The sequence below is a fragment of the Phaenicophaeus curvirostris genome, chromosome 4, assembly GCF_032191515.1.
Source record: "Phaenicophaeus curvirostris isolate KB17595 chromosome 4, BPBGC_Pcur_1.0, whole genome shotgun sequence".
NCBI lineage: Eukaryota > Metazoa > Chordata > Aves > Cuculiformes > Cuculidae > Phaenicophaeus > Phaenicophaeus curvirostris.
Window position 1 is genome coordinate 64,517,335 of NC_091395.1, and position 24,940 is coordinate 64,542,274.

A 24,940-nucleotide genomic window follows, 5' to 3' on the forward strand; every position below is an offset into this window, starting at 1 on the left:
GTGTCCAAAGGAGAGGAAGAAGTACAAACAAAGGTTGAAGAAGTACAAACAAAGGTTGAAAAAAACACATACAAAATCCAAGCTACTGTAATTGTTGATTCTAGAACAGACCAAAATAAGTCAGCTTTTAAAAAAAAAAAATAATTCTCGTAGCATGGATAAGGAAACAGGAAAAAGCAGAAGGAGGATATGGAATCTCCACTGAAAGAAATATTTAAAAGCACGCAAACCATGGTGGCAGAATGACCTAGTCATTCTCATTTTAAATGTGTCAGTCATGCCCCTTCCAGCCTATCATTTTTACGATCCTATCTGGCTGGCAAAGCACAAAGAACCACAGCTGATGGATGAATTACACCAGCTCTTGCAATTAGTAACTCTTTCTGCTGGTGCAGGAAATATTTTCCGCTTACTGATTCAGTGAAGACACCAAATCAAGCACAAAAACTTGATTTTCTTCCAACTTTATATTACAAGAGAGAAGCAAGAAGCTGAAATAAACCAGTTCTAAAATACTGATATGTACTTTTTTAGCAGAAATACACCCCATTCACCACCTGCAGGTACTGCCTTACAGATATACACACATATGCTGACACATACACATAACTGTATGGGTATATGCATATATGTACATGTATGCATAACCTTAGTTGTAAATACAACAGACATTTTTAACGTTTTCCCTTTAGGCATCTGGTATGTTTTAAATTACTTCATTTCTTATTTAATTATGAAATTTAAATGTTATTTAGTATGTTATGTGCATTTTAGTTAATTGCCTTTTTCCATCCAAGTGCTGTCTGACATTAATCCAAGGTGAAAACTCATCTACTCAAATGACAAAATACTCCACAACAACATATCTAAAAGTTTAAGTCTGTGGGGAAGCTTCTGCTACTGGGAGAGATAGTACAGGCATATCTGAATTAGTGTTTCCAGTTTTGCAAAATATTGCTGAGAAATTCCAGAATGCTGCTATGAACAACTATTGTTTCTAAAATGTTGTTACAATTCTTACAATCCAAAAAAAAAGAAGAGAAATAATTTGAAAACAATTCCTAATTCTAATTCCCAAGTGCTAGGGCACTACAGCTAGTTGATCAAACTATATTTAACACAAACATACAAACTGTTTCAACAGTTCAGTGATCAAAAACATGATGGAAATTATTATGAACAGCAAATGCACAAGTTGTTCACAGACGAAACATCAGAAGATTTACCAAAGACTGAAGATAGGATCTCACACAGCAGAGCGTAAAAAGCAACATAGGAATGCGTTATAGCAAATGGACTGAGAGGAAGAACATATAGAATGTATAGCAGTCATACTCTAAAGATAGGAAGGTTAAGTAACAACCCTCATCTAAAATGAATGGTCACAGTTTGCTTAATAAGCAAAAGAGAGCACCCACATCTTCTTAACATCTTCAGAAGCCAAGAGCCCCTGCATTCTCCTTTCTAGGAAGTGTGATCAACTTGTTCTACTAGAAAGAGTTTATGATCAAAGGGAGATGAAGTAGCTCGCCACCTACCCTTATAGCTAATTCTCTACAGAACTGAAAAGAAGAAAAGTACTACTCATTTTTCTTTGATGGCAACATAAATGAGAAACTATGAAACTATTCCACTAAACTCAATAAAAACTTATCAGCATATCACTCACAAGAGAAGAATCTGATATTCAGACTTGACAGAAGGGGTTTTTGTTTGGTTGATTTTTTTGTTTAAAGGTACTGCTCATCACCAACTCACTAAAGATATGCATCAGCAAAATGCTATGTTGCTGGGAAAGCCCTTAAAGATCACAGTTTAGCAGGGTAATTGTCTGATATGTCTAGTGTTTACCATATTTAATAATCAACTTAAAATTACTTTTGTGATTATTAAGTAAACTTAAAAAGCCCTCAGTTAATCAGTTCTGTTTCAAGGAAAAGTCCTTGGTTATTTTCTTAAACACTGCCTCAAGGACATACGTGCTTTCTAAACACAACCACGAGGCTTAACAAGACTACACGAAAAAGCTGGTGAGGATGTAGAGACAAACCACAGACTAGATATAAACAACTATCCAAATACTGTTTACCATTGCTGCTTATGAGTATTGGCAAAGCATTTTCCAATAGAAACAAATTAATTTTCAAATAATCCAAGATGCCCCAAAGCATTGTTTGATTGTTGACTTTCACTTCCTTTCAAAGATTCTGGGAAAGAGACTAGTTACCGACATCACAAATGGCAGCTCAGATAAAGCTCCTGTCAGCAGGAACAGTGAGGATGGAATGTCCTATGACTTAGCTACAAGTTTCTTGTAAAATAAGAAACCAATGCCAATGAATGTGTTCACTGATCATGAGTGTGATACCCAAAGCGCTTTCTTAGGTTTGAAATGTGTACAATGAAGCAAGTAAGAAAATAATTGTTATTTTTCTTTAAGATAAAGCTCTAATGTTAAAGAAAAGCAAAGTAGAGAAAAAGTCATTGGCCCTTCCTTCAGTAGGTGTAACCAGTAATAACATGAGTCACTTGGTCTTTGCTACTCATTCAGTGTTTTCATTATTCATTCATTATTCTTTATTTTCATCATTTTTCCTTAAAATGTGTTGCAGAGAAAGCCCAAGTTTTCACTATTATTGCAGCAGATTTTAAGATGAACACAACCCCCAATTTTTAAGCTAAATGACAAGAAAGTACCACACATTCAGAGTGAATTTTGAAGGAGTAGCTTCTATACGTGCCTCTCTGTAAATGAGAGTTTTCTAACAGGCCAGTTTCAAGTTCCTTTCCATCGCTAACTTGTGCTGTCAGGGGAAGATGATACCACATCTCTGGTGCCACTAAAGCTCTCAGAAGTTCTTTCCAAAAGACAGAATCATGACAGACAAGAAAAAACAGGCAAGACGACATAACAGAAAAGTTCCTTATCACAGAAAACTGAAAACTAAGGTGTAAGAGAGAGCAAATGAGCCCTGATAAACAGAAGAGGATAAAGGTGCAACAGCTTGTAGGTCAGTAAGTTTAGATCACTGCATCACTACTTTCACGTGTTTTGCCATTCACATATTTACTAGCCAACAGTCAAATCAAGAAGAAAGGTGTATAAGTGATTACCAATTATTAAACTTTTGGGACTCAATTTAGGTATTTCAGTTAAATATTTAAAGTTTGATAAAATAAGTCAGGGTATCAGTTTCAACCAACTCTTCTTCTGGCTGCCTTTCTCATTGCTAAAAATCTTCTTCTAAAAATTAATCAAAGACATCCCGTCTGTAGCAGGATATTTTATATATGCCAAAAAATAAAAAATGTATTACTAAATAATTTATAGTCTGCAAAAGTAAGGTCAAAGCAGCAACCAAGGACCTGGATGTAACACATTATGAGCAAGTTTTAAAAGGCACACAACGATTCAACTTGGCAACACAAAGTTGTATTTCACCAATACTCTGTCCTATATTTGCAAAACAAATAGCAGAATTGGCAAAATACAACTAGACAAAATTCATTTAGAACATCAGATCTCCTACATAAACTCTAGCACAGCCTTTCAGTATCAGATCGCTTAAAAAGTCTTCCCATAGTTGAAGTATTGAAAAGTTATTAAAATCACTGTCTTGAATGAGTGAGTCGTTTGCTAAGCCTATGAGGCTGACAGCATGGATGCTGCAATCCTCTTTGCAGCCACGAAGTATAACAGTCTAAACAATCTAGCATGGAATTTGACAATACTATCTATTTTAAGTTTGACCATTAAGGACAGAATCAACAAGATGTGATCTGGAGGACTATTTTATGGTTTAACAAAGGAAATGACACTTCTTTTTTCCTATCCTTAGTTAATATGTGAGGTGAGGGGGGCAAAAATCACTGAGAATTACCATGGTAACTGGTTAAAAGAGAGTTTACAAAAAGAATATTAAAAACTTCTAGAAGTCAAAATAGGTTCGACAGATTTTTTACTCCTATTACAACTTTAGTTTTTTGCACAATACTGATAATAAAATACAAATAGTACCCAAAATTTAACCACTGACTGTTTGCTCTTACTGCAATTATTTGCAGATTCTCAGCTTATGCATTCACACAAAGCTTTCACACGGCAGAAAGTGATTTCAGCATTAAATTGGTAGCTCCACCTAGTGTTGTTCATGACCTATTCCAACAGAAAATGAAAAGCAGAGAGCTAGTCATAACACCCAGCTGTACGCTACCGCGTGCTGCTAGGGAAAACAGTCCATACACCTCAAACACAGAACTGAACCATACCTGTGAGCTTCATTCTCACGGGCACCGATTTTAAATCTCTCTCAAGGGCTTAAACTTACACAACATGCCAAAATAAATCCTTTTTTTTGTTTCATTTTTGAAATAAAACACTGCTTTTAAAAATGTCAGGGAAACAAAAGTATTCTGGCAACTTACTAAGGGATGCATTTTGATGCCACTGATTGTATGGTGTTGCTATTGCTGTGACAGACCTTTCAGGCCTAGAAGTTGTTTCTCAGAAGGACCATTTGTCCAGCATGGACAGAGCCTAAGGAACAGCATGTGGCTTATCTGCTCCTATTGTGTTTTCCTGGGGAACGGATATCTGTCTGGATAATGTTCCTACATTTGGTACCTGGGAAGCCCTTTGGAGAAAGTTATTAAATTGATGTGGGACTCAGTATCTTCAACACCAGACGACTTTAGAATTCGTTTTCTCTACCTTGATTGCAGCAACAGCTTAGCTTTAGTCATGGTTGTGGCAGATTTGCAATGCAGGCAGAGCTGACTCACCCCTTACAATACTGCAGTTATGCTGACAGACTGGAGAAATAAAACACTGGAAATTGACATTTTAGAAGATCCTTTAAAAAGGAAAAATTACCTAAACTGTTTCATTTCGATATACTCTCACCTACTCCAAACCCCCAACCAACTGGGCTGTGCACGTCTTGGATGGCTGTGAAAAAAAGAATACATTCACTTGTCCTAAGTGATATCACTCTCCTCCTCATTCCACCCAAGAGGGAGATTGCTGCAATAATGCACTTTTATCACCTCAAGAGCAGCTTGCTGACATCCTCTTTAAAGTGGCTACACCCTACAATCTGGAAACTTCACTTGGTAGAAATTCACCGACTTCTTTATAAAGGGTGAATCCCAGTTCTTCAATGCATCTCAGTTTGGACACATTAATTCAGCATTGCACATGGAGCACATTCTTCCAATTTTACACATAGTTGGGATTTTAAAAGTTTTGATTTTGAACCACCAATCTCAAAGTGGATTCCCAGAACCTCGGAAAATGCCTCTTTTCCCTATGCATAACCAGGGTAGTAGATCATACCAATCTAAACTACAGTGTGATGAACGTATGGCACTATAGCGAGCATCTTTTTTACAGACAAATGTATTTCCCCCAAAGACAGCATTCGCTGCATGTTACACCACACTGTTCATTTTTTATCTCAGACATAGCTATAGACTGAGAGGGACGGAAATGAATGATTAGTTAGATGTGTGGAGTCTGCACTATGAAGACATGCAGAGGATACCTACTTTTTTCAAATAAATATTTGACAAATAATATTTCAAATAAATATTTATGACAGCAGTCATAAGTCTGTCACAAACCCGTATCTACAATGTGAAACAAGCTGGTTATTAGTTCATTTTGAACTGTTAAATTCCTATTTACAACAGCAAAGTTAGTTATGGGGAGATACCCATAAAGTATTGTCTTTTTAAGGAATGAATGAAATAGTAGTCATATAGGTTGTGCAATAAGATTGCATGTAAGAAGATTTTCATTAAAAAAGCAGGTTTTCCATTTCTCAAATTATACGATTACTTGTACTGAGTACACCAAAATACCAGTTGCAGTAACATTTCAGTCTTAGGATTACTTGATTTAGTAATTCACCAAGAATGTTAAATCTGCACACCACAAGACACTTTTTTGCTTATTAACATAACCTGTTAACTACTTTTTTTTTCTTTCAAAATCCTGCTACTAAAGATATCAGCAAGTAAGCAGATACAGTAGTTCTGAATGTTTCCTAATGACTGAAGAGAGTCAAAAGTTTTTCCACACAAAAATAACTACGAGAAGTAATTTAGAAGCCTAAAGCTTTTGTTACAGAAAAGTAAAAATCCTGTGCTGCTGTCCCCTGACACCACGTTCTCAATGTTGTCTTTCTTCAGGAATTCACATTCCAGCATCTGAAGAGTTCACACTGTTCTCCTCCAGGACCTGCTGATTGTATATGAGATCTGACTCAAAAAAAATAAGACTAACCCTACAGCTCAAGAATCAAGAGTGGGAGAGGAGGAACAAAGACATGATTACAGAACACATTCTAACCTGTGAGAAAAGGTTCAACTTGATCACTGGACACATGTTCAAATATAGACATTTTCTTACCGTCAGTTGGAAAATGCAAGTATGCAAGAGTGAACAGTGAGATAACATAATTTCTTGTGAAATTGAAGAAATTCATGGGAGAAACTTCTCAATTATTGACGAAGACTTACAGTGAAGAGATCCCAAAGATCAATTTGGTGCTCAAAGGAACCCATTTTTTGTCAGTAGAAGATGTGAAAACAAAAACAACAGAGATCCTCAACAGCCTTTCAGAAAATAATCTATGGAATTGCTTTGAATGCTGGCACCACCTATGCAGCTGTGTGCCAGCTCAAAAGAAACTATTTTGAAGGTCATCGTAGCTGATTATCTTAATTTGCTAAATAAAAATAGTTACACAGTCTCAGGGGTTTTTTTTTGTTAGACCTTCTATTTAGTGATAACAGGCAGGATTAGTGTCACAGAGTGAAAAGGAAACCTGGATCACTGAGTCTAGTCTGCCCTGCTGTCTCAGGAACTGCTTCAGAAAACTATACTCTTCAGGACCTTAAAAGGTGTTGGACTTGGACTGCCAGGTTGTTTTGCTTCAGAACTCACTCCTAAGAACTAAAAATCATCTTCAACTTCTGAGTCTCATTTTATTTAGTACTCTTTTCTTCTTGCAACAGCACTATTCTTCATCTTAAGTAGCTTACAGTAACCTAATTAATAAGTAATCTACGTTTTTGTTTCTAGTCATTAAGCCTATAGATTTCCAAGCAGTTCACTTTATAAAATTGGAAAATAAATAAATCTATTAAACACAATGCACACTTACCTGTAAGCATTAATGTACTCCTTTCTGTGTTGCAGAAGAAAATCTTTCAGCTTTCCAATATGAGAAATCTAAACAAATAGAAAACCCAATTAAACTTCAGTCACATAATTGATTACTTTTACATTTAAAGTTCAGTATTCCACACAATGAACATGAATTAGTAATATTATTTATTCTGTAATTAAACAGAATCATAAAATATACTCTTTTATAGTAAAATTTTTGCACCCTCCAAGAAGTCAATACCTGAAAATCACCTAAAAAAGATGTTTCATGAGAGCAGAACTCAGAAAGAAGTAGTAAAAATACACCTTCTGTCCAAAACTCTTAAACTAAATACTACTAAACACTAAATAGAAATGTAATATTAAACATAAAAAATATTAAACATGCAGATAATAACACAAAACATTATCCAAACTGGCAACCTAGATTAGTGCACATTTTAGAAAAATTCATTTTCAAAGATAATGCATGGAGGTTTTAAACATTATATGGGTTATGATACAATACGCAGGTTCAGTTACTAGAATTTGTAAAGCAAGGTGCAGTTCCTCTCCTGGTTTTGCAGCAACAGTGACCACTTTGTGCCTGTAATACCATAATATCTCTATCATCTGATAGTCATTAGCAAAGTTTTGCCAGAGGATACCTGCCTTCCAGCTTCACCATGGATAGATTTGCTATAAAACCACTTGACTTTCTTTATTAAAAGTATTTACAAGGATCCTTTGAAAAGATACAAATACTCCTAAAAATCTGAAAGAACTTTTGCAAAATTTAATCTGATATAAAAGACTTGGTGTAGCATAAGGTATTGATATTTTTAGAGAAGGGAGGAGCTACAGAAACCTAGTTTAATTTGCCACAGGACTGAGGGGGAGGAGAGGGACGAGAATTGTACACATTAGTGGTATATTCATTAATAATTCAGTGTAAAAAATTATGCAAGGAATTTTGCAAAACAATAGTTGTTTTAGTTTACCAATACAATAAATGTGGTTTACTTGTGTATCTGGGAAAAGACATCAGAAGCTGTTCAAGTCTTAAATCCTATTTTCATGCAAATGTTCCTTGTAATTAAACAAACAAAAAACACAGAGAAAGAATACAGTATAGTTTGGATAAATAGAAGATTAATTTCCTCAGTTATTTTTATTCAAAAGATCAGCAGCTCTTTGAAAAAAGAGGAAAAAACATGTACTTACTAAGACCACAGTGATTTGTACAACTAAAATTAGGTGTTTCCTTGTGCAAATAAACACATGCACATTTCCCTATTATTATTTGCTCTGTCCCATTTTCACTACAACTCATTAAATTGGAAAAAAGCTTTCCCAGTTTTCATGTATAACGTTTTCCACGTGGTTAACGGCACAGGAAATTTCACTCCATTCATAGCAAACAGAGTTCTGTTAGTACCTCCAGTAGATCCGAGTTTCCTAAAGCATGTTAGCATCATCATAAGCAGTAAGAAGGGAAATACTGAATTCGCTACAAGATCAACAAGGCACAAAGAATAAGCTAAACCACTCCACAGATGTTCGTTCTCATTGTCACTGAAATTTATTTTTTTCTATACTAATCTCTTTTTCAGCTCAGACTCAGTATATCATGAAATTTGCTGAATAGGTAAATTAGGCTTGACTATGAAAACAAAACATTTAAAACAGTCATACAGTGTTTCAGTAGAACAATAATGCTTAACAAGCAGAAAGAAAGTACCATAGGGGATGGAGCGTAGAAATGTAAAATAAGAAACACGTTTCAAAACATTCACATTAATGAGAACAAACACTAAACTAGATAAGAGATTAGCAAAATTTTATAAGTAATAAATCTTAATATTATTGCAATAGCTACAATTTAGGAGTGATTAACAAGCAGAAAGAATCAGAATGACAAGCAAGAACACTGTCTTACAGTAATTAATTCATCTAGTCACAAAGAGCATTCTATTTAGGCTAAAATTGTCATCGTGTGTTTGAATTGCACTGACCCTACTTTGCCTCTCCTTCATTTGTAAAGCTATTTCCATGAATTTAGAATGACACCATTATGCCCATACTTGCATCAAGCTCTTAGTTCCCAAGATTTGCATCAGAAGTGAGGCTTCTTGTTCTACTTTCCCTCAAATTCTAACAGCATCTTCTGAGATCCTGAACTGCTGCTATTTCTCTTTTGCCTCTTCTTACCATGTATATTGGCACAGCTTTGAATTCAATTTGTCATTACCATATCAATAAAAATTAAACAATTTTTAAGAAAAAGTTCTCACTATCATTAAATGAGAATTTTATAAATTAAAAAAGGATAATGGGTTTTTTTTGTAGAATACTTACACTTCCACAGACACAGTCTCCTCAATTATATAAATATAAATCTTGATACCTCCAGGGTCATCAACATACAATTATTCTGGGTTTATCGGAGGCACACCATACACTCTTTACAAGTTATTAAGCTCCAGCCTAAAGGTAATAAAGCACCTCTCGCTACTCCAACTGAATGGCTTTATTAGAATCCCACTGCTCTTACTGTGAATAAGAACCATCAAATTTCCGGATTTACTGATTACCAACTTGTATCCATCTCTTCTGGCCTCAAAACAGCCCCTTCCCTTAAAAGCTCTGCTTCCCTGCCTGTGTTTGAGTTTACCGTCAATAATCCTATCTGCCTCTAAACTTCTGTAGTCCCAGACAAACGACACCAAGCTTTTGGCTGCTTCTCACAAGACAGCTCTGAAGTTGCCCAATCCATAACTTCCCTTTGCATTTGCTCCAGGTTCCTATCCATCCTTTTTCCAATGCAGACAACTAGAAAGGCATTTACTGCCTTTAATTACTTTGTAACTAAGCTGGAAACATATTTTCTTCCACCATTTTCATTGACTACTTTCTGGCTCATTCTTTGTTTTCAGTCTCTAAATGCCCACTCTACTGCTGAATTTCTTTCTTCTCCCTACAAGTTCAGACCTTAGAGTCATACAGAAGTTGCTGTAACATACCATGATCCTCCCTCTCGGCATTCTCTCATCAGTAAATTTTACTGACTCAAGTTATTTTCTGCATTCCCCCAAATCAGAACAGTACTGAACAAGAGGGGTTTTAAAATCAATCCCAGAGTAATCCCACTATTAACCTCTCTTCAGTCCAACACTTCTTTCAACACAGGACATTGCTTCTTCTTATTCATCTTATTCAGTTAATATTTTCTCTGCTAATCCCCTCTAGACTTCTATCAGCACTTAATCAGCCATTACCAACACACATTAGGTCTTCTTAATGAAGGAAAAGCAGACTTTCTTAAAGCATTAAATTGTTTGGGCACATCCTATTTTTAGTGAGATAGTAAATGATACTGTGTTGTATCTTTCTATTTATCTTTTTCCCCTTAAAATCTTTTCTGAAGCCTAGACCACTTCCACATTTGGCCATGATGATGCCACCGTCAATTTCCCTCTGCTGACACAATTATAGGCATTAAATTTGTTGCTCTCTGATCAAATGGTACAATCTTCAATTCAATGTATTTTCATTTAAAATAGCTGCTTTCAGAACTTGGGATTTCTCAGAGACACGGTGTCTGAACTCAGCCCAGAGATTATCTAATAACACAAACTGCATTAAAGTGCTAAGATTTTGTACAATTTCCAGTTCCATGCTCTGGTTCCTGCTACATTTCTTGCTTTTACCCGGCTGGTCCATGGTATTTTACTTATTAATTTAGCCTGGAGACCATGCCTAAACTAGTCTTAATCTACATTCTAGCTGCATGACAAATTCACTTTTTTGCTAATTCTTTTTTTATTTACACAGCCAAAGAACATTTTAATTTTACGGGGGTTTGATACCATTAGTTAACTCATTATGAATTTTGCCAAACCTGACTTTACCTCTATAAATCCTTCCTTTCAGCAACAGTTTTCTTGGCCAGTTAGTCTCTTTGTCTTTCCTCTCCTGCTTCATATTCCTCCTGGGATAATTTGTTGTATCTTCTCTAATTAATCTTTCAAGCAGACCTAGAACAATTCTAAATCCCACTTGCATTTCAGCATATCCATTTTTTCCACTCCATTTACCCATCTGTCATAACTGCAACTCACAATTTGCTGTATATGCCCATTTTCAAAACATTTATACCACCAGTCAACACAGCCATCAAAAGGCCAGATGAAAGCAATAGGAAGACAAAGCACAATCACATCTGAATATTGGCCTCTTGTCACAGTTCCCATTCTCTGCCTCTGGAAACTAGCTTTCCCCTTCTCTAAAAGCCTGAAAGAGAGAAATAAGGCTCTTCTCCAGTCTTGAAATAACAAAATCATTTCCTTTATTCCCAGAAGGGACAGGAGGACTTAGAGAAACACTCTTCATCATTGCAGCGCTCTTGCGCTACATTAAGACTAAACCTACCTTATAGGGAAGGACATCACTGAATTTCCAAATATAACTGACATGTTTATGAGAATCATGGGGAAAAAAAAAAAATGAAACAAACCCAAACATTTCCTCCCAATTTTGCCAACATCAGTTATACTGCTATACTAACAGCATGTTCTGGAGCTTCTGTTCATTACCAGAATATAGAAGGTTACATTCTTTGTGACAAAGACTGCGTATGAAACTCCAGGCTTTCCCTCCTATCTTCCTCTTCCGACTGGCACTCCCTTGAGGGTCAATATCACTCCCCAAAACATCGAAATGACTTTTTTTTTTTTAAAAAAAATTACTCTTCTGAAAATAGGGGCTAATAATACTTAAGACCAAATATAAATAATTGGTTTCTTTCATTTCAGCTCCACAAATACCTGTATCAGCATGAGGGAGAGCAGAAGCTGGATGGTACCAGTAGGGAACATCCCAAAAGAAGTACCTGACATGAAATGAGGTATATTTAGTTGCAACTCAACATGATAACCTCCTAAGATCAGGCACCAAAACTGGAGACTCTAGATGTTATTTAAATACTCCTAACTGTAGTTCGGATCATAAAAAAACCAACCGATTCTCTACAGTGAAGCAGCAGCAGTTTTCCACTGGCTTGCAACAAAAGCATCAGAATCACAGAAGTAAAAAAATACCCCAGAAATTCACATTAAAGGCTGAAATGCTAGGTTTTTATATTACTTTAGATTCCAGTTTGCACTTTTAAAAGTTTAGTTTCTTCATAAACTACCTTTTTACTGCATAGATTTGTGTTCTGTTGCCACTGTGGAATTTTTTGAACAACTCTTATTAAAACACAAAAGCAAATATTGCATATAATGCAGGTGCAACACAAAAGGAAGCTGTGAATGGCAGCCATCTGCTACCACAGGTGGCATGCACAGCTCTGTTTATACTCGGGGCCTTCACTAGAAATGTAGATGTTCCTCTGTTTAGAGATTTTTCTTATAATCTTAGAGCAGGCTATATTTTTAAATCAGGAGAGAAACAGGAAAGCATTCCCTCCAAAGCAACATCTTCACAAAATGCACATACTTTAGAACGAAGACGCTGACTGTGCTTCCTTCAGTATCTTAGCAATACATACATTTCTTTCCACTCCCAACAAAGAATTGATCACTCATGAAACAGTAGGTTCCAATTTGCATACGTTTAACCCATTGCAAGGAGCAGCAGCATTGTTTACGATTAAAATGATTGCAGTAGGTTCCCGTGACATATTGCAGAGAATTCAACAGCACTGAATAGTCATTTTCACTGAACAAACATGGTGTTTTATCAAGTTTACTCTTCCAACAGAACAAGCAACCATTTGCTAACATAAAATTGCCACTTTGCAGTATGTTGCCCCTCTGAATTTCTAAAATATGTACTTTGTTAAAAAAAACTTTAAAAATACTTAAACCTGAAACATAATAGAAGGACTCTTGCAAAAGTCATAAACAAGACAGCATTTACTGTTAATTCAGCAGCACTGACAAGCACTGCTGATGGAATTGTCTTATTAACCATAAAAGCAAATAAAAATAATAATAGTTTTGCACCTAATTTTTTAGTGTTCAGAAAGTCTGATCTTCAAATGTCTTACCTAAACAAATTCCATCTATAGATTCATGAAAAGGTGACAACATTCTACGGTCCCCTCTGCAAAGAGCAGGAAGTTTAAGATTGTTATAATATTAATATCTCAACACCTATCATGTTTCCCATTCCAAACATACCTACCGCCTATTTCAGAAGAAATTAAGAATTTCAGGAAGACACTAGGTGATGTGCAGGGACTGTGTGTTTCCAACAAAAAAACCCCCAAAAATACAAAACAAACCAAAAAAGTACTGCTCTAGTACTCCGAGGACATGCAGTAAGAAAAGAAAATAAACTCATTTTTATTACAAAAAAAACCTTGTTTCCAGTGTCTAAACCATATTAAAAGGGGGAGGGGAATATTCCTTGGTTAGTTCATGTGGTAAAGACAAGTATTTTCAGAAATCTGAAATAAAACCCAAACAGAATAGATCCTATAAACAGGAGTCAAATTTATATTAAATTAATTTTACAATTAAGAGCTTGGGCTCATACCTAAACCATCACAGCTAGCAACACTAGTTAGGGAAGTTTTGCTGCAGAAATTACTCCTATGGAGGAATTATTAACCTTTTAAAAACAGAATGCACAAAAGGCGATGTCCCACCCAGCTTCCTTCCAGGTTATATTTTAAGCACTGTCAGCCCACTGAATTCACATGGGCTCCTGCAGGATATTGCTTAAGAACACATAAAATTTTGTTTTTAAAAACAATATCACCAGGATTCTGCATTTCAGAACTTTCAAAGGACGAAATAATTCCCTGATACAGTGACAAGCAATAAAGACTAAACCAATGAAATTAAACCAAAGATTAAATTCAGCTCTGAATTTACTAGTGTGAAAACTGTTAGGTAAAGGGGGTCGGACGGTGACTGATCAGAGGGCCATGAGGTGGTGCTCTCCTACCAGAATCCGCCGCAGAGGAGCCCTGGCTGCCTCCAAAACTCAACCGGCCGGTTTTCAGCTGATATGTCTCTTGAGGGGATACATTTGGTTTCAGTTTCCCCAGCAATCGTTAAAGTTTCTAAAATAGGTCACGCAGATCAATTGCTCTTGAAATCCGAAACCCAAAAGAGTAAATAATATCTAAACTGCGGCATGGGGGTGGCCCGACGATGAGAGCGGGGAGCAGGAGGCGAGGAGACAGCCAGCCTGGCTACTGCTAATCTCAGGGAAATGGGGACTTTGTCCCAGTTTCTGCTTTCCATCAGCACGTGTGGAACAGCAGCAGCAACGGGCAGGGCAACACTTGAATTCCATTTTTTTTTAGCAGTCTTGCATTCACAGCAAAGGCAATAACGCAACCAAGAATGGGGATGCGTTGTATTAACAGAATGTATGGTACACGGGACAAAAGCATCAAATTAAATTAATTAAAAGCCATGAAAATGAGGAGACTGAGGCATTTTGACTTTTCAAAGGCAAAGATAGTACAAAACTTTTAAAAATATATATATACAAAAGAAGTCAATATCAATAGTTCTCTAATCAAAAATAGCCCAACAATGGGGGAAGAGGGGATAAAACCAAATGAAAATTTTAGGAAAACACTGCAAAAAACGTGCATTAGCCATTATGGGATGTTGGAAGATAAAATTTGTTAGCAGAACACAACAGACACTATTCTTTGATCATTAACAAACTGATTAAGAAATCTCCGAACTGCAGTATGAGGCAAAGAATGTCCTAATGTCTACTCTGGCACTGAAAACGCTTCCTTTTGCTTAACATTAAACAGGCAAAAAGGAAAACAGTGAAAAAGCATTGTCTTGCACAGCAAATCCAGCTTGTTTTAAAGGAAATAATTTTTGTTTCTTAATTTCTGTGTTAATTAGAGTATATTTCTAAATACTGCCTACAGTTCAAAAATTGTCATTGAATTTTGGTACTGTCAGTTCACATTTGAAATACTTCGCATCTGAAGTGCACTGCAGGTCTGAACTTGATTATTTTTATTTTTTTTTATTCATTGTTTATTATACAAAGGGGAAATTTTGGTAGTATAGACCTCAATATCAGCCTAAAAGCCTCAAATTTCATATTACCATGCTTTCCTTAAAAATAATTCAGATTTGGTATAAGATTTGGTCAAGCACATGTTGGAGAGCCTGGTTTAGGAATTTTCTAGTACAACTGCAAACCATTTTTTGTTAGACTTTTCTAATAGCAGTGTAGCAAAATTAAGACTTAAGAGCTCGAAACCTCCAGTTCCCACTGACCATAATCAAGACTCAAAAGTTCCCAGTATTATCACTGAGTTTAGGGTTCATTGGGGTGTTATTTGGGGGTGGGGTTGCTGCATTTTTTAAAAAATGTTTTTGGCACCTACAACAATATCCAACTCAATAGAAAAATAATTCCAAAGCTACTGAATTTTTTTTAGATTGAATTTATCCTAATGTATATTACAAATTCTTAAAATCTCTTTTTAATACTTTATTTTGTATATTTGTAAATACAGGAAAAACATCTTATTTTATACAATAATTACTTATAACCACTAAATTTCAGGTCTGAATCAGAAAACTGCAATACATGTAGAATTTAAGATGAAGAAGTCTCCTAATTTTGTCACTATTTTCTTAAGTTCTGTGGGAACACACTGGTTTGATACCTACACGTACAGAAGCACATCTAAACATTCTGAAAATGGTCTGTAGAGGTTCAACAGGAACACAATGTGACCTCCAGAAAAAATTAACAGCAGGCTTTCTGAAACATAACATCATGCTAAATGTTTCTATTAGCTAGTCTACAATTATTCTCTGTGGCAACAAATACTTTAAATTAAAAAAAAAAAGCAGCATCTGATTTTAATAAAGCCTACTATTTCCCTTTTCTTGTTTATTGTCCAACTCTAATCATAACTTTCCTTAACATTTATATTTTTACACAATCATCCAAAACCTCCTTGACTAGAACATAAACCCCACAACAATTGTGGGAAATGTTTTGGTTGAGAGAGAAAAGTAAATTGGTCAAAAAACATATTTGCAATAATTGGCCTTTACCACTGCTGTTCAAAATGCTCCATTTACAAGCTTTCAGTAACTAAATTCAACTTTGCTCATGCCATTCTGCAAGAGATATTTTTCTTGTCCCTTGTTCTCACAGTCTGAGCTCATTTAGTGCCATGTTTTCTTGACTCAAAGTTGTTTTCAACATAAAAATATTTCCAGTCTCACTTAACAGAATAATGGAAGGTTACTCTGTCTGATCATCATTATGAAATTCAGAATCCATTTTTTTTGCAGTGCAGTACAGAGAGAATTGCATGTGCCTGTGCTTCACTTTGGGACTACACTGAACCCCACTCCAGTGGATGCCATCACCAGGCACCAGAGCACTTAAGCCTACGGCATTCGCTGTGTCGCTGTGCTCTCTGCTGAAGGTGCAGCTGGATGGGAGCCCACCTTGTGCACCACAGTCCCACGCTTCTCTGCCAGGCCCTTTTCATTCAAAGCTCTATATTTCTGGTGTATTTACACTAATAGACCTATACACTGATGAAGCACGAACTGACACAGCACCCACTCTGTCTCAAAATCCTACCACTGTCAAATACAATTTTGAGGGGCAAACATCATTCTGTTTCAGCATTCCAGTACTTTTCCACATTTTCACCATTGGTACAATAGTGTTCGTAGCACAAAAACATTTTCATGATGTTTCTACACCTCTACTTTTATTTTGCAGATGAAATGTTACTTTAGTGGTTGCTCTAGCACTTATGCCAAATTAGTTTCTCCCCCATTAAAACACTGGATTGAGCCATGAAATTCATGATTCTTTATCTAAAGAACACACATGGATCAGGCACAAAAGAAAATAAATGAATATCCTGGAAAGAAGGTAATTCTGAACATATTAAGATTTTCATTCAAGTGCTTTATTGTCTCAGCAGAAAAATTAAGACGAGGGGCTCTTCCCCAGCCGCATCCCCCTCCCACCTCCCCTACGTAAAAAGAAATCCCAAGAGCTGGATCATTTGCCCTTAATTGAAAGAAATTCCTGGGCCCTGGTTACTGCAAGTCCCTGTATGGCTGATGTGGAGTGATGGGCTGATCGAGGCTATTCACATCTTTAGTAAATCTAGACAAAGTTTCTCCATCAGGCACACAGATCTCTTCCATGTTGCCCCACTTCAAATGGAATGCTTTCCCACATTTTCTGACCAAGCTCCTATTCCTCTGTTATAGCACCTAGGAAGCAGAACCAAACAAAATATCCCTCCTCCATCCCTGGGGAAAATAACCCTTCTCCACTAGTCCTTCTAACAGCAAAAAGTTTTGGCTAAACTGAGATGAAGACAACAGTAGCAAAAAAGGGATAATCCCCTTTAATCTTGGCCTGGACAGGGTTACTAGCAGAATCAGTCTGAAATCCAGTCTGCTAATATAATCCCGCTCCTTTCTAAAAAACAGAAGTGTCTTATAAAATGGTAATTAAAGCTAACCATGACAGGTTCTCAACTCTACAGCAAAGGCTGTAAGTTTATTAGAGCACAAACAGGCCTAGAAGCTTCACTGAGAACAAAGGCACTTTACTTTGTCCCCACTGAAAAATATTCCAACACAACTGAAGTCCATCTGTAATGCCAGAGAAAAATCCCTTCCTTTAGAGTAAATTGCTCTGTCATGTTTCAATTAAATTAACTACCAAACAATCATCAACTTCCCAAGGTAATGTACAATGCAGCATGAAGAAGTGTCTCTTGATCTCTGCATTTGTCTGCTACAAAACACTGTTGATGTTGGTTTTGATCTACCTAGGTGCATCTGCCAACTGGTCTGGCCTATAAAAAAAATGGTTCCTCTCCAACACTGGTCGGGAGTAGTTTCTACTTGAAAAAAATCCAGTAGATAATCATGTAGAAATTTCTCCTGAGAATGTGCTTGCAGAATTTGGGGGCAGCAAGCTTTAACTGTAATTGAAAGGGAAATCAACGCTATTCTTCTCGCTTCTGAGTAATGCTGACAATTCTAAAGTGATCAGTGGAAGCAGAGACTCCTGACAAGATGTTGTGAAGTAAGCCACTTTTCCTTTCTCACTTTTTCTCAGCCACAGAATCTCAGTAAGATTTTTTTAAATGTCCATTTCCTGTAATTTTGGTAATTTTAGAGTATAATTATTTTTACATTTTTATGATGCCTTTGGGGTATCATTACAAATATTTTTAAGCATTTAAACTTAGGAAAATATAATTAAGTAATAGCTTCTCTTAAGGAGAGACCATCAGCCCTGTTCTGAATAAACAATCCCTTTTAAAAGCAATCTAGAGATTTATAGTCCCTGTAACCATAGAAATTAATCTTGAGTTTAAACAAAATAGGGTAAAACATAATTATTTAATGAAAATCAGAACACTGCTATTGCAAATTAAAGTTGGGTTTCTGATTTTTTAACGCAGGCAGCTTTGTATGCAGTCATAAGATTTTACTTGACGGGTTACTTCTTACAACTTAATCATACTCATTTAACCAATTTTAGTAAAGCATTCAGATTTCTGAGCATTTTAATTTTACTTGAGACAGACGTCAATCAGAAAGAAAAACGTTAGGCTTTTCAGATTAAAGAAGTGGAAGTTAAATGTAAGAAACATTTATTGATAAAAGCAATCATGAGAAACTGTGATGGCCTTGTGAGGCCAACAAGAAGGCAGTATAAAAATTTTTTATGAGTTTTTCAAGCAAAAAGTTTGGGAACAGCAGAGAACAAAGAAAAAGCACAAACTGGGAAACATTTTTGTATGTCAGCAGAACTAAAAAAATTAAATTACATTCAGAAAAAAGTGCTTCCTACAGACTACGAGTATTTACAAGGTTGCATGAAACTTTCAGCATACAGACCCTCAAAAACATTGATAATTTGTAAAGAATTTTGAGATTAAAATAATTAAGTATTTGTGGCTCAGCTAAGTAAGAGCTAAAAGAGTACCAGCATTTGCTGTATTTTCAAAAGGCAAGGATAAGAACTTGATGTTCAAATAAAGTAACATCAATATGTTTCACAATACAACATCAAAACAAGAAATAGCCCCAAACCCAGAAATTTTTTCACATCACAAAAGACAAATACTTTCAGACTGTGAGAAAAATGATAACAGCCACATAGATTTAACAGTTGTGAAAAATACAGTAGAAGAAATCTTTATCAAAAGAAACACAACCTAATAGATTATCATAATCCATACAGGATTAGAGAAATTAACTATTATGTGGCACTTCTAGCTGTTATATTACCTGTATAAGACCACCTTCTCAGCCTCCCTCAATCATATCAATAGGAAATTATCAGACTGCATCAGGAAAAAAAAAAAAAATCAGCCTTATTTACAACAAGAAAGCTAGACTCTAAACTCTGTGGTCTAAAACCAAGTGCTGTAGTTATTGTACAATGACAGACACATAACTGAAGAAGTGAAAGAAAGCAAGTTGAACTGCTTAGAAGCCAGAAGTTTCTAAAAAGACAGCAACACGTCGTAAGCAACAGCAACAGCTCTGAAATCCTTGGGAAGCCCCTCTACACAGAGTGGACCCACTGCCTAGCTTTGCAGTTTGAAAACCAGCAAGCTGCTATGATACTTGCAGCTGAAAAATAGTGGTTTTAAATTTTATAAATAAAAAAATAAATTAAAAAAATTATTTTTTTTCTCACTGTCTATAATAAAGAGGCGAGTTTCCACAATCACATTGCCCTGACCTCCTTTGCTGAGGGACTTTTAAATAAAGAAGTGGACAGCTAAAAATGGCAACCCTTACAAAAACACTGATTTGAAAGAGCAGAGTTTTGTTGTCAATGCATTAAATGATGACATTCTCTACTCCAATGTATGAACAGTTCTACCCCTATCAATCCAACCAGACTACAAACTGCAGCATTACTGGTTTACTCCAAGTATTTTTGTCCATAGATCCCCCTGTAAAACCTCATTTGAGCAAAACCTATATCTGGCTCTTTGTTCACAGCCACAAAACACAAGTGTTACTTACAACAGCCTTAACTTTTACCATAAAGAACACTACGATAACGCAATGGCACACTGACAATGTGTTAGCTTAAGCCTCCCTCCAAAGTCATCTCTCTCAAATACAGAGAATAGGTGACTTCTCCAAGCAAAGTAACCTCTCTAGCAGAAAAGTCAAATTGCATGCTCCTGTCATCCAACTCTACTCCCTCCTTCACACACATGCACCCTCCCAGGAAAAATGTCTATTTCTGTATTTCTTCCAGCTGCACCCAAAGCCCAATGACACTGAAACTTACTATCCATTCCTCTTACCAACACCTTACAGAGGTTTTCACAAATCTTTCTTTACCTGGCAATGCTCCTTAGTAGCCACAGCAGAAATATGTCAAAATCGCACACAGGACCTGGAATGTACTGGCCCAAACTGATGCCTTTTCTTGCAACAGCACTATTATTAGTCAGCAAAAGAATAAACTTGGATGGGATTGGGGTGAGCTAAGCAACTGTGTAATAAGACACATGAATATGCATCGTCCTAAACAATGCTAACGTACAAGATGGAAGCTTCTCATCCCTACCCGAGTCCATAAAGGAGAACCATCTAGCAGACTCAGTCAAACTCAAGGCTGACATGGGCATAAGAAATCTTGGCTTGTAAGACAGAGTGGAAAGAGACTTGGTGAACTTCAAGGCCATACAAGACAGTTGAAAACACAACAGTCCACTCCTGTCTCCCAGCTAACTCACCTACTTACTGAAACAGGCTCCTCCTTCTAGCAAGGCATTACTTAATTCTGAAATTTTCTCTACCCCTACAAAGCCTCAAATTCATGGGAAACCACAACTTAACACAGTAGGTAGCTTTTTGATCCTATGGATTCACAGAAAATAAAATACACAATGTGCAAAGAGGGAGAGAAAACTGTAACAACCCACCAAAAACTAAGGCAAAAACTTAGCACAGAGACAGAAGGAAAGGAAGGGAAAAGGTTGGTTGAAATAAAAAGAAATAGCACCTTCCCTGACATGTAGCACCACTACGCAATATCGTGCTGAGCTGACTTTTCAGTTAGCAGTCAACTCCAAAGGGCCTCCAAGAAGAAAGGGCTGTAAATTACAGAGTTATCTTCACGGCTGCTCAGGAAAGCAACAGAATCTCCATTCTAAAATTACTAAAGTGACAACAAATACAACTGAGCACCCAGTGAGCTGTAAGAAAATTTTAGGAAGCAGGCTGGGGATACACACACCAACACATCACACATTTGATGACATACATTTACAAGTACATTGTGGTGAGAACATACTTCATTTATCCAGCACCCTAAGTATGTCGAGATAAGCACACGTTAACTCCCAGTGGTAGGAAAGGGATAGTGCTTATTCTGCAAACTCTGATTCAGAAGATTCAGAAGACAAAACTATATTAAAACACTATTTTACAAAATATAATCGAGTTCTGATTTTACTTGAAACAATCTGCTAGAAAGAATAAAATAGTGACACCTCCCTTCATTCTTTAAGAGATGTATATTATAGACGACAGCAGCTTTTTGACAGCTTGTGGCATATAAAGACTCGAAAGATGTTACAGTTTTCAGAGGCCTTACATTTCACAACTTTCTGCTAACCTACAGATGGGCGCTGCTGTAGAATACAGGGCAAGAAAGAACCATTAGGTAACTAAAACACCATCATGTCAGTGAGTAAACACACACAAACTGTTTACGAATTTATAGCTCAAGCCCTAAGAGTTACTAAGCTTCATGTTATGATTCACTGTCCATCAGAAAGCTTCATTGTGTTCCACCAAACTGTACACTGTGAAGAAATCAACATCATCCCTGTGCCTTTTGCCATGACAACTAGATTCCTCAGGTTTGCTGGCACCAGATATATGCTTGGGAAGGGTGGGAAGTAACAAAACAACTGGATAGAAAATACTCATGTTTCAGCAGATATGAATATGTAGAAAAGGGAGTATCTAACGTAAGATGGACACCACTTCATATACAATTTTCTCTCAAGATCAGAGTAAAATGCTACTGCATTTTGTCATGCCAATGCTTTACAGCTCTTACATGAATACTGTGTACACTCTTGTGTGTCAAGGGAAGAGGTGATACTACATTTTCCATCTTTTATTTATCTGGTATTTCACAAGCACCTGACTTACAGATGTCATATCACTGCTTCACCGTTCAGCTCTTCACTACAGATGACCAGTATTACTGAACTACATTTCATCAGTATTGCAGTATTCTATCCACACACAGGCAGGATGTACTTAGTAAGAGAGAAAGGTAAACGTGAAGTATCTCTCCACTAGAGAGCTATCTCACTAGCTATTTGAAGATGAAAATTTTAAGGCTATAAATCGGAACTGAAACATGAAAGCTGAACAGTGGGAGGAAAATTTAACATAAGGAGACTTGTCGAGATTGTGTGGCAAATGTGAAGCACATGTACGACTATGAGTAGACAGAGCAGGAGCTGTAAACTACTGTGGCACAGAGATGAAAAGTAAGACCAATACTAAAAAGTTAAAGAAGGGAAGAATTGAGAGGAACATGAAAATGAGATTAAAACCAACAGCCTATCATGGTCTGAGGCAAAGAACAAAACAGAAAACCAAATCTTGTCTAAAGCAATAATTATATTTTCAGTGCAAAGGTGAGACATATCGCAAAGACACAAGAGCTAGCATGTACTCAACAGAATGGGAACCTTATGTAGGGTAATAAAGCCAAAACCCCTCATAACGCAGGGAAGAACAAAATCCCCAAACAAATAATGAAATCTATTAGGATCTAAAATATTCTGTTTGGAACAGTTCTAAATAAAGTAAACAAAACATTGTATACAATATATATGTGCTAGCAGAGCTAGGGTTAACTTGACCTTTCAAGAACATGTTTTACTCTTTGGCACATCGGCATTAGAACACAGCACTCAAAATTATCACTTTTACTCACAGGAACACAACAGCTTCAAATGCCTCCAGCTCTAATAGTATAACAATGGAAAAGTGTATTATTGAATGCACTGTATAACCACAGCAGCAGCATAGACATTGAAAGCCACGATGTCAAAACCAGTTTGAAGTTATCTGTTTTGGCCTAATTGTTGTTTAGTCTCCTTCATAATGTTTCAATCGCTGTTGCTGCAATAAGCAACCCAACTGTCTGCCTGACACGACTACATTATTAATAAGCATAGAGGAGCGAGACAAGAACAACTTATGAGAAAAAACAATGACAATAAACAGACCTGGCTAAACAGAAAGTTTTATCAATGTAACTTTATTGCATTATATTTAGTTGCTGTACCAAATCAGCTGAATGGTGGCTCTTTATGCAGTTTAGGTAACAATGTAGTTTTGCTTTTATTTAAACTCATTTGAAGAATTTGCACTTTAGAAAATAAAAAAGTATAGCTTTAATGACTGTATGCATGTTTTCATTGCTTAATTAGTGACATTATTAATACCAATTAATGATATCAATGGACTCAATAAAAGGAAAATGTGCAAAAGCAAGAGCTGGACAAGAAAGAGAAAAAAATTACAACAGAAAAATAAATAAGACTACTGTGATAATAATAACAAATAGACCAGAGCTTCACATGGACTGCCTTTTTCCTTCTAGTATCTTTATTTTATAAGACAAATCTGACAGGAAAAAAAACCCAACCCAAACGTACAAAAAGCCTTTCGTCTGTAACAGAAAAAAACCCTAAAACATCTGGCTAGATATTTGTGGGCAACCAGTTTATCCTTCCTGCAGCTAAAATTTTAAAGAAAGAAGCTAATATCAATTCTGTAATATGTAGAAAATCATGAAAGAAATACAGTAACAAAGGAGCCAAATGGAGCGCAAACAATGAAGAAAATGCTAACAAGAAGAAATGGGTGACACTAAAATTGTGAGAGACAGATTTCAACAGAATTATGATGAAATACAACACACAGAGCCAGAAATAAAAGCATACATCATCAAAAAAACCTAAGAGTTGGAAGTAACAAATGAGGGCAAAAGAAAGTCAGTCCTCTTTCTAAATGAGTGAAACAGGAGAAAATGAGGTGACTCCTAAAGAGCCACTATTTTTTGCTGAATTCAAGTCCAGGGACTTGATATAGTTAATGTTCCCTTTAGATTTAAAAATTATCCTACATGGAAATATCAAATGCATTTACTTGAACAGAGGCAGTTATGAGACAAACTCTCCACCCAGTTCTGAGTGTGTATTCCAAGGCAGATCGTAAGATCTGACTTAAGAAATCTGATTTGAAAACAGTCAATATAGAACTATCCACTGATGCACAAATGACAAATACTTTTCCTTTTAAAACTTCCCCTTCCTTTTAAAACCGATTTTTTTTTTTTAAAAAAAAAAAGAATAACATTGTTTTTTCCTCTTACATTACACAGGGCAGAAAATCCATTAGGCCGTGTTAGTTAAACGTGACTTCCTAATTGAAATTCAGTATTTTCTCACAACAGTCACAAAACCAAACAAACTCCATCTGCTAACAAGCAAAGAGGTAGAACTGTACCAACCGAGCCTCACTTGGGACAAACAGAGTTGATAAAGTCATGAAAAATCTTGAGAGACTATGAAACAGTACTTTTTCCATGTTTACTGTAACACAATTTTTGTCTATTGTAGCAGGCATTAACTCTTAATGATTAGCAGCCTCAACATGCAAGGTGAAAGGAGTACTGCTAGATCTTAGAATTAAAATTACCTAGATCAAACAGTGCAAA

General features: G+C 36.2%; 1 protein-coding gene across 2 annotated transcripts in view; it reads right to left on the reverse strand.

Moving 5' to 3' along the window:
- STX18 (syntaxin 18) overlaps window positions 1-24,940 on the reverse strand; it is a 62,733-nt gene that overhangs the window by 24,359 nt on the left and 13,434 nt on the right. For both annotated transcript variants that reach the window (XM_069856337.1, XM_069856336.1), the window contains exon 2: window positions 7,170-7,237. In XM_069856337.1, coding sequence (XP_069712438.1) covers window positions 7,170-7,237 — 68 coding nt within the window. The remainder of the gene's footprint in view (window positions 1-7,169; window positions 7,238-24,940) is intronic.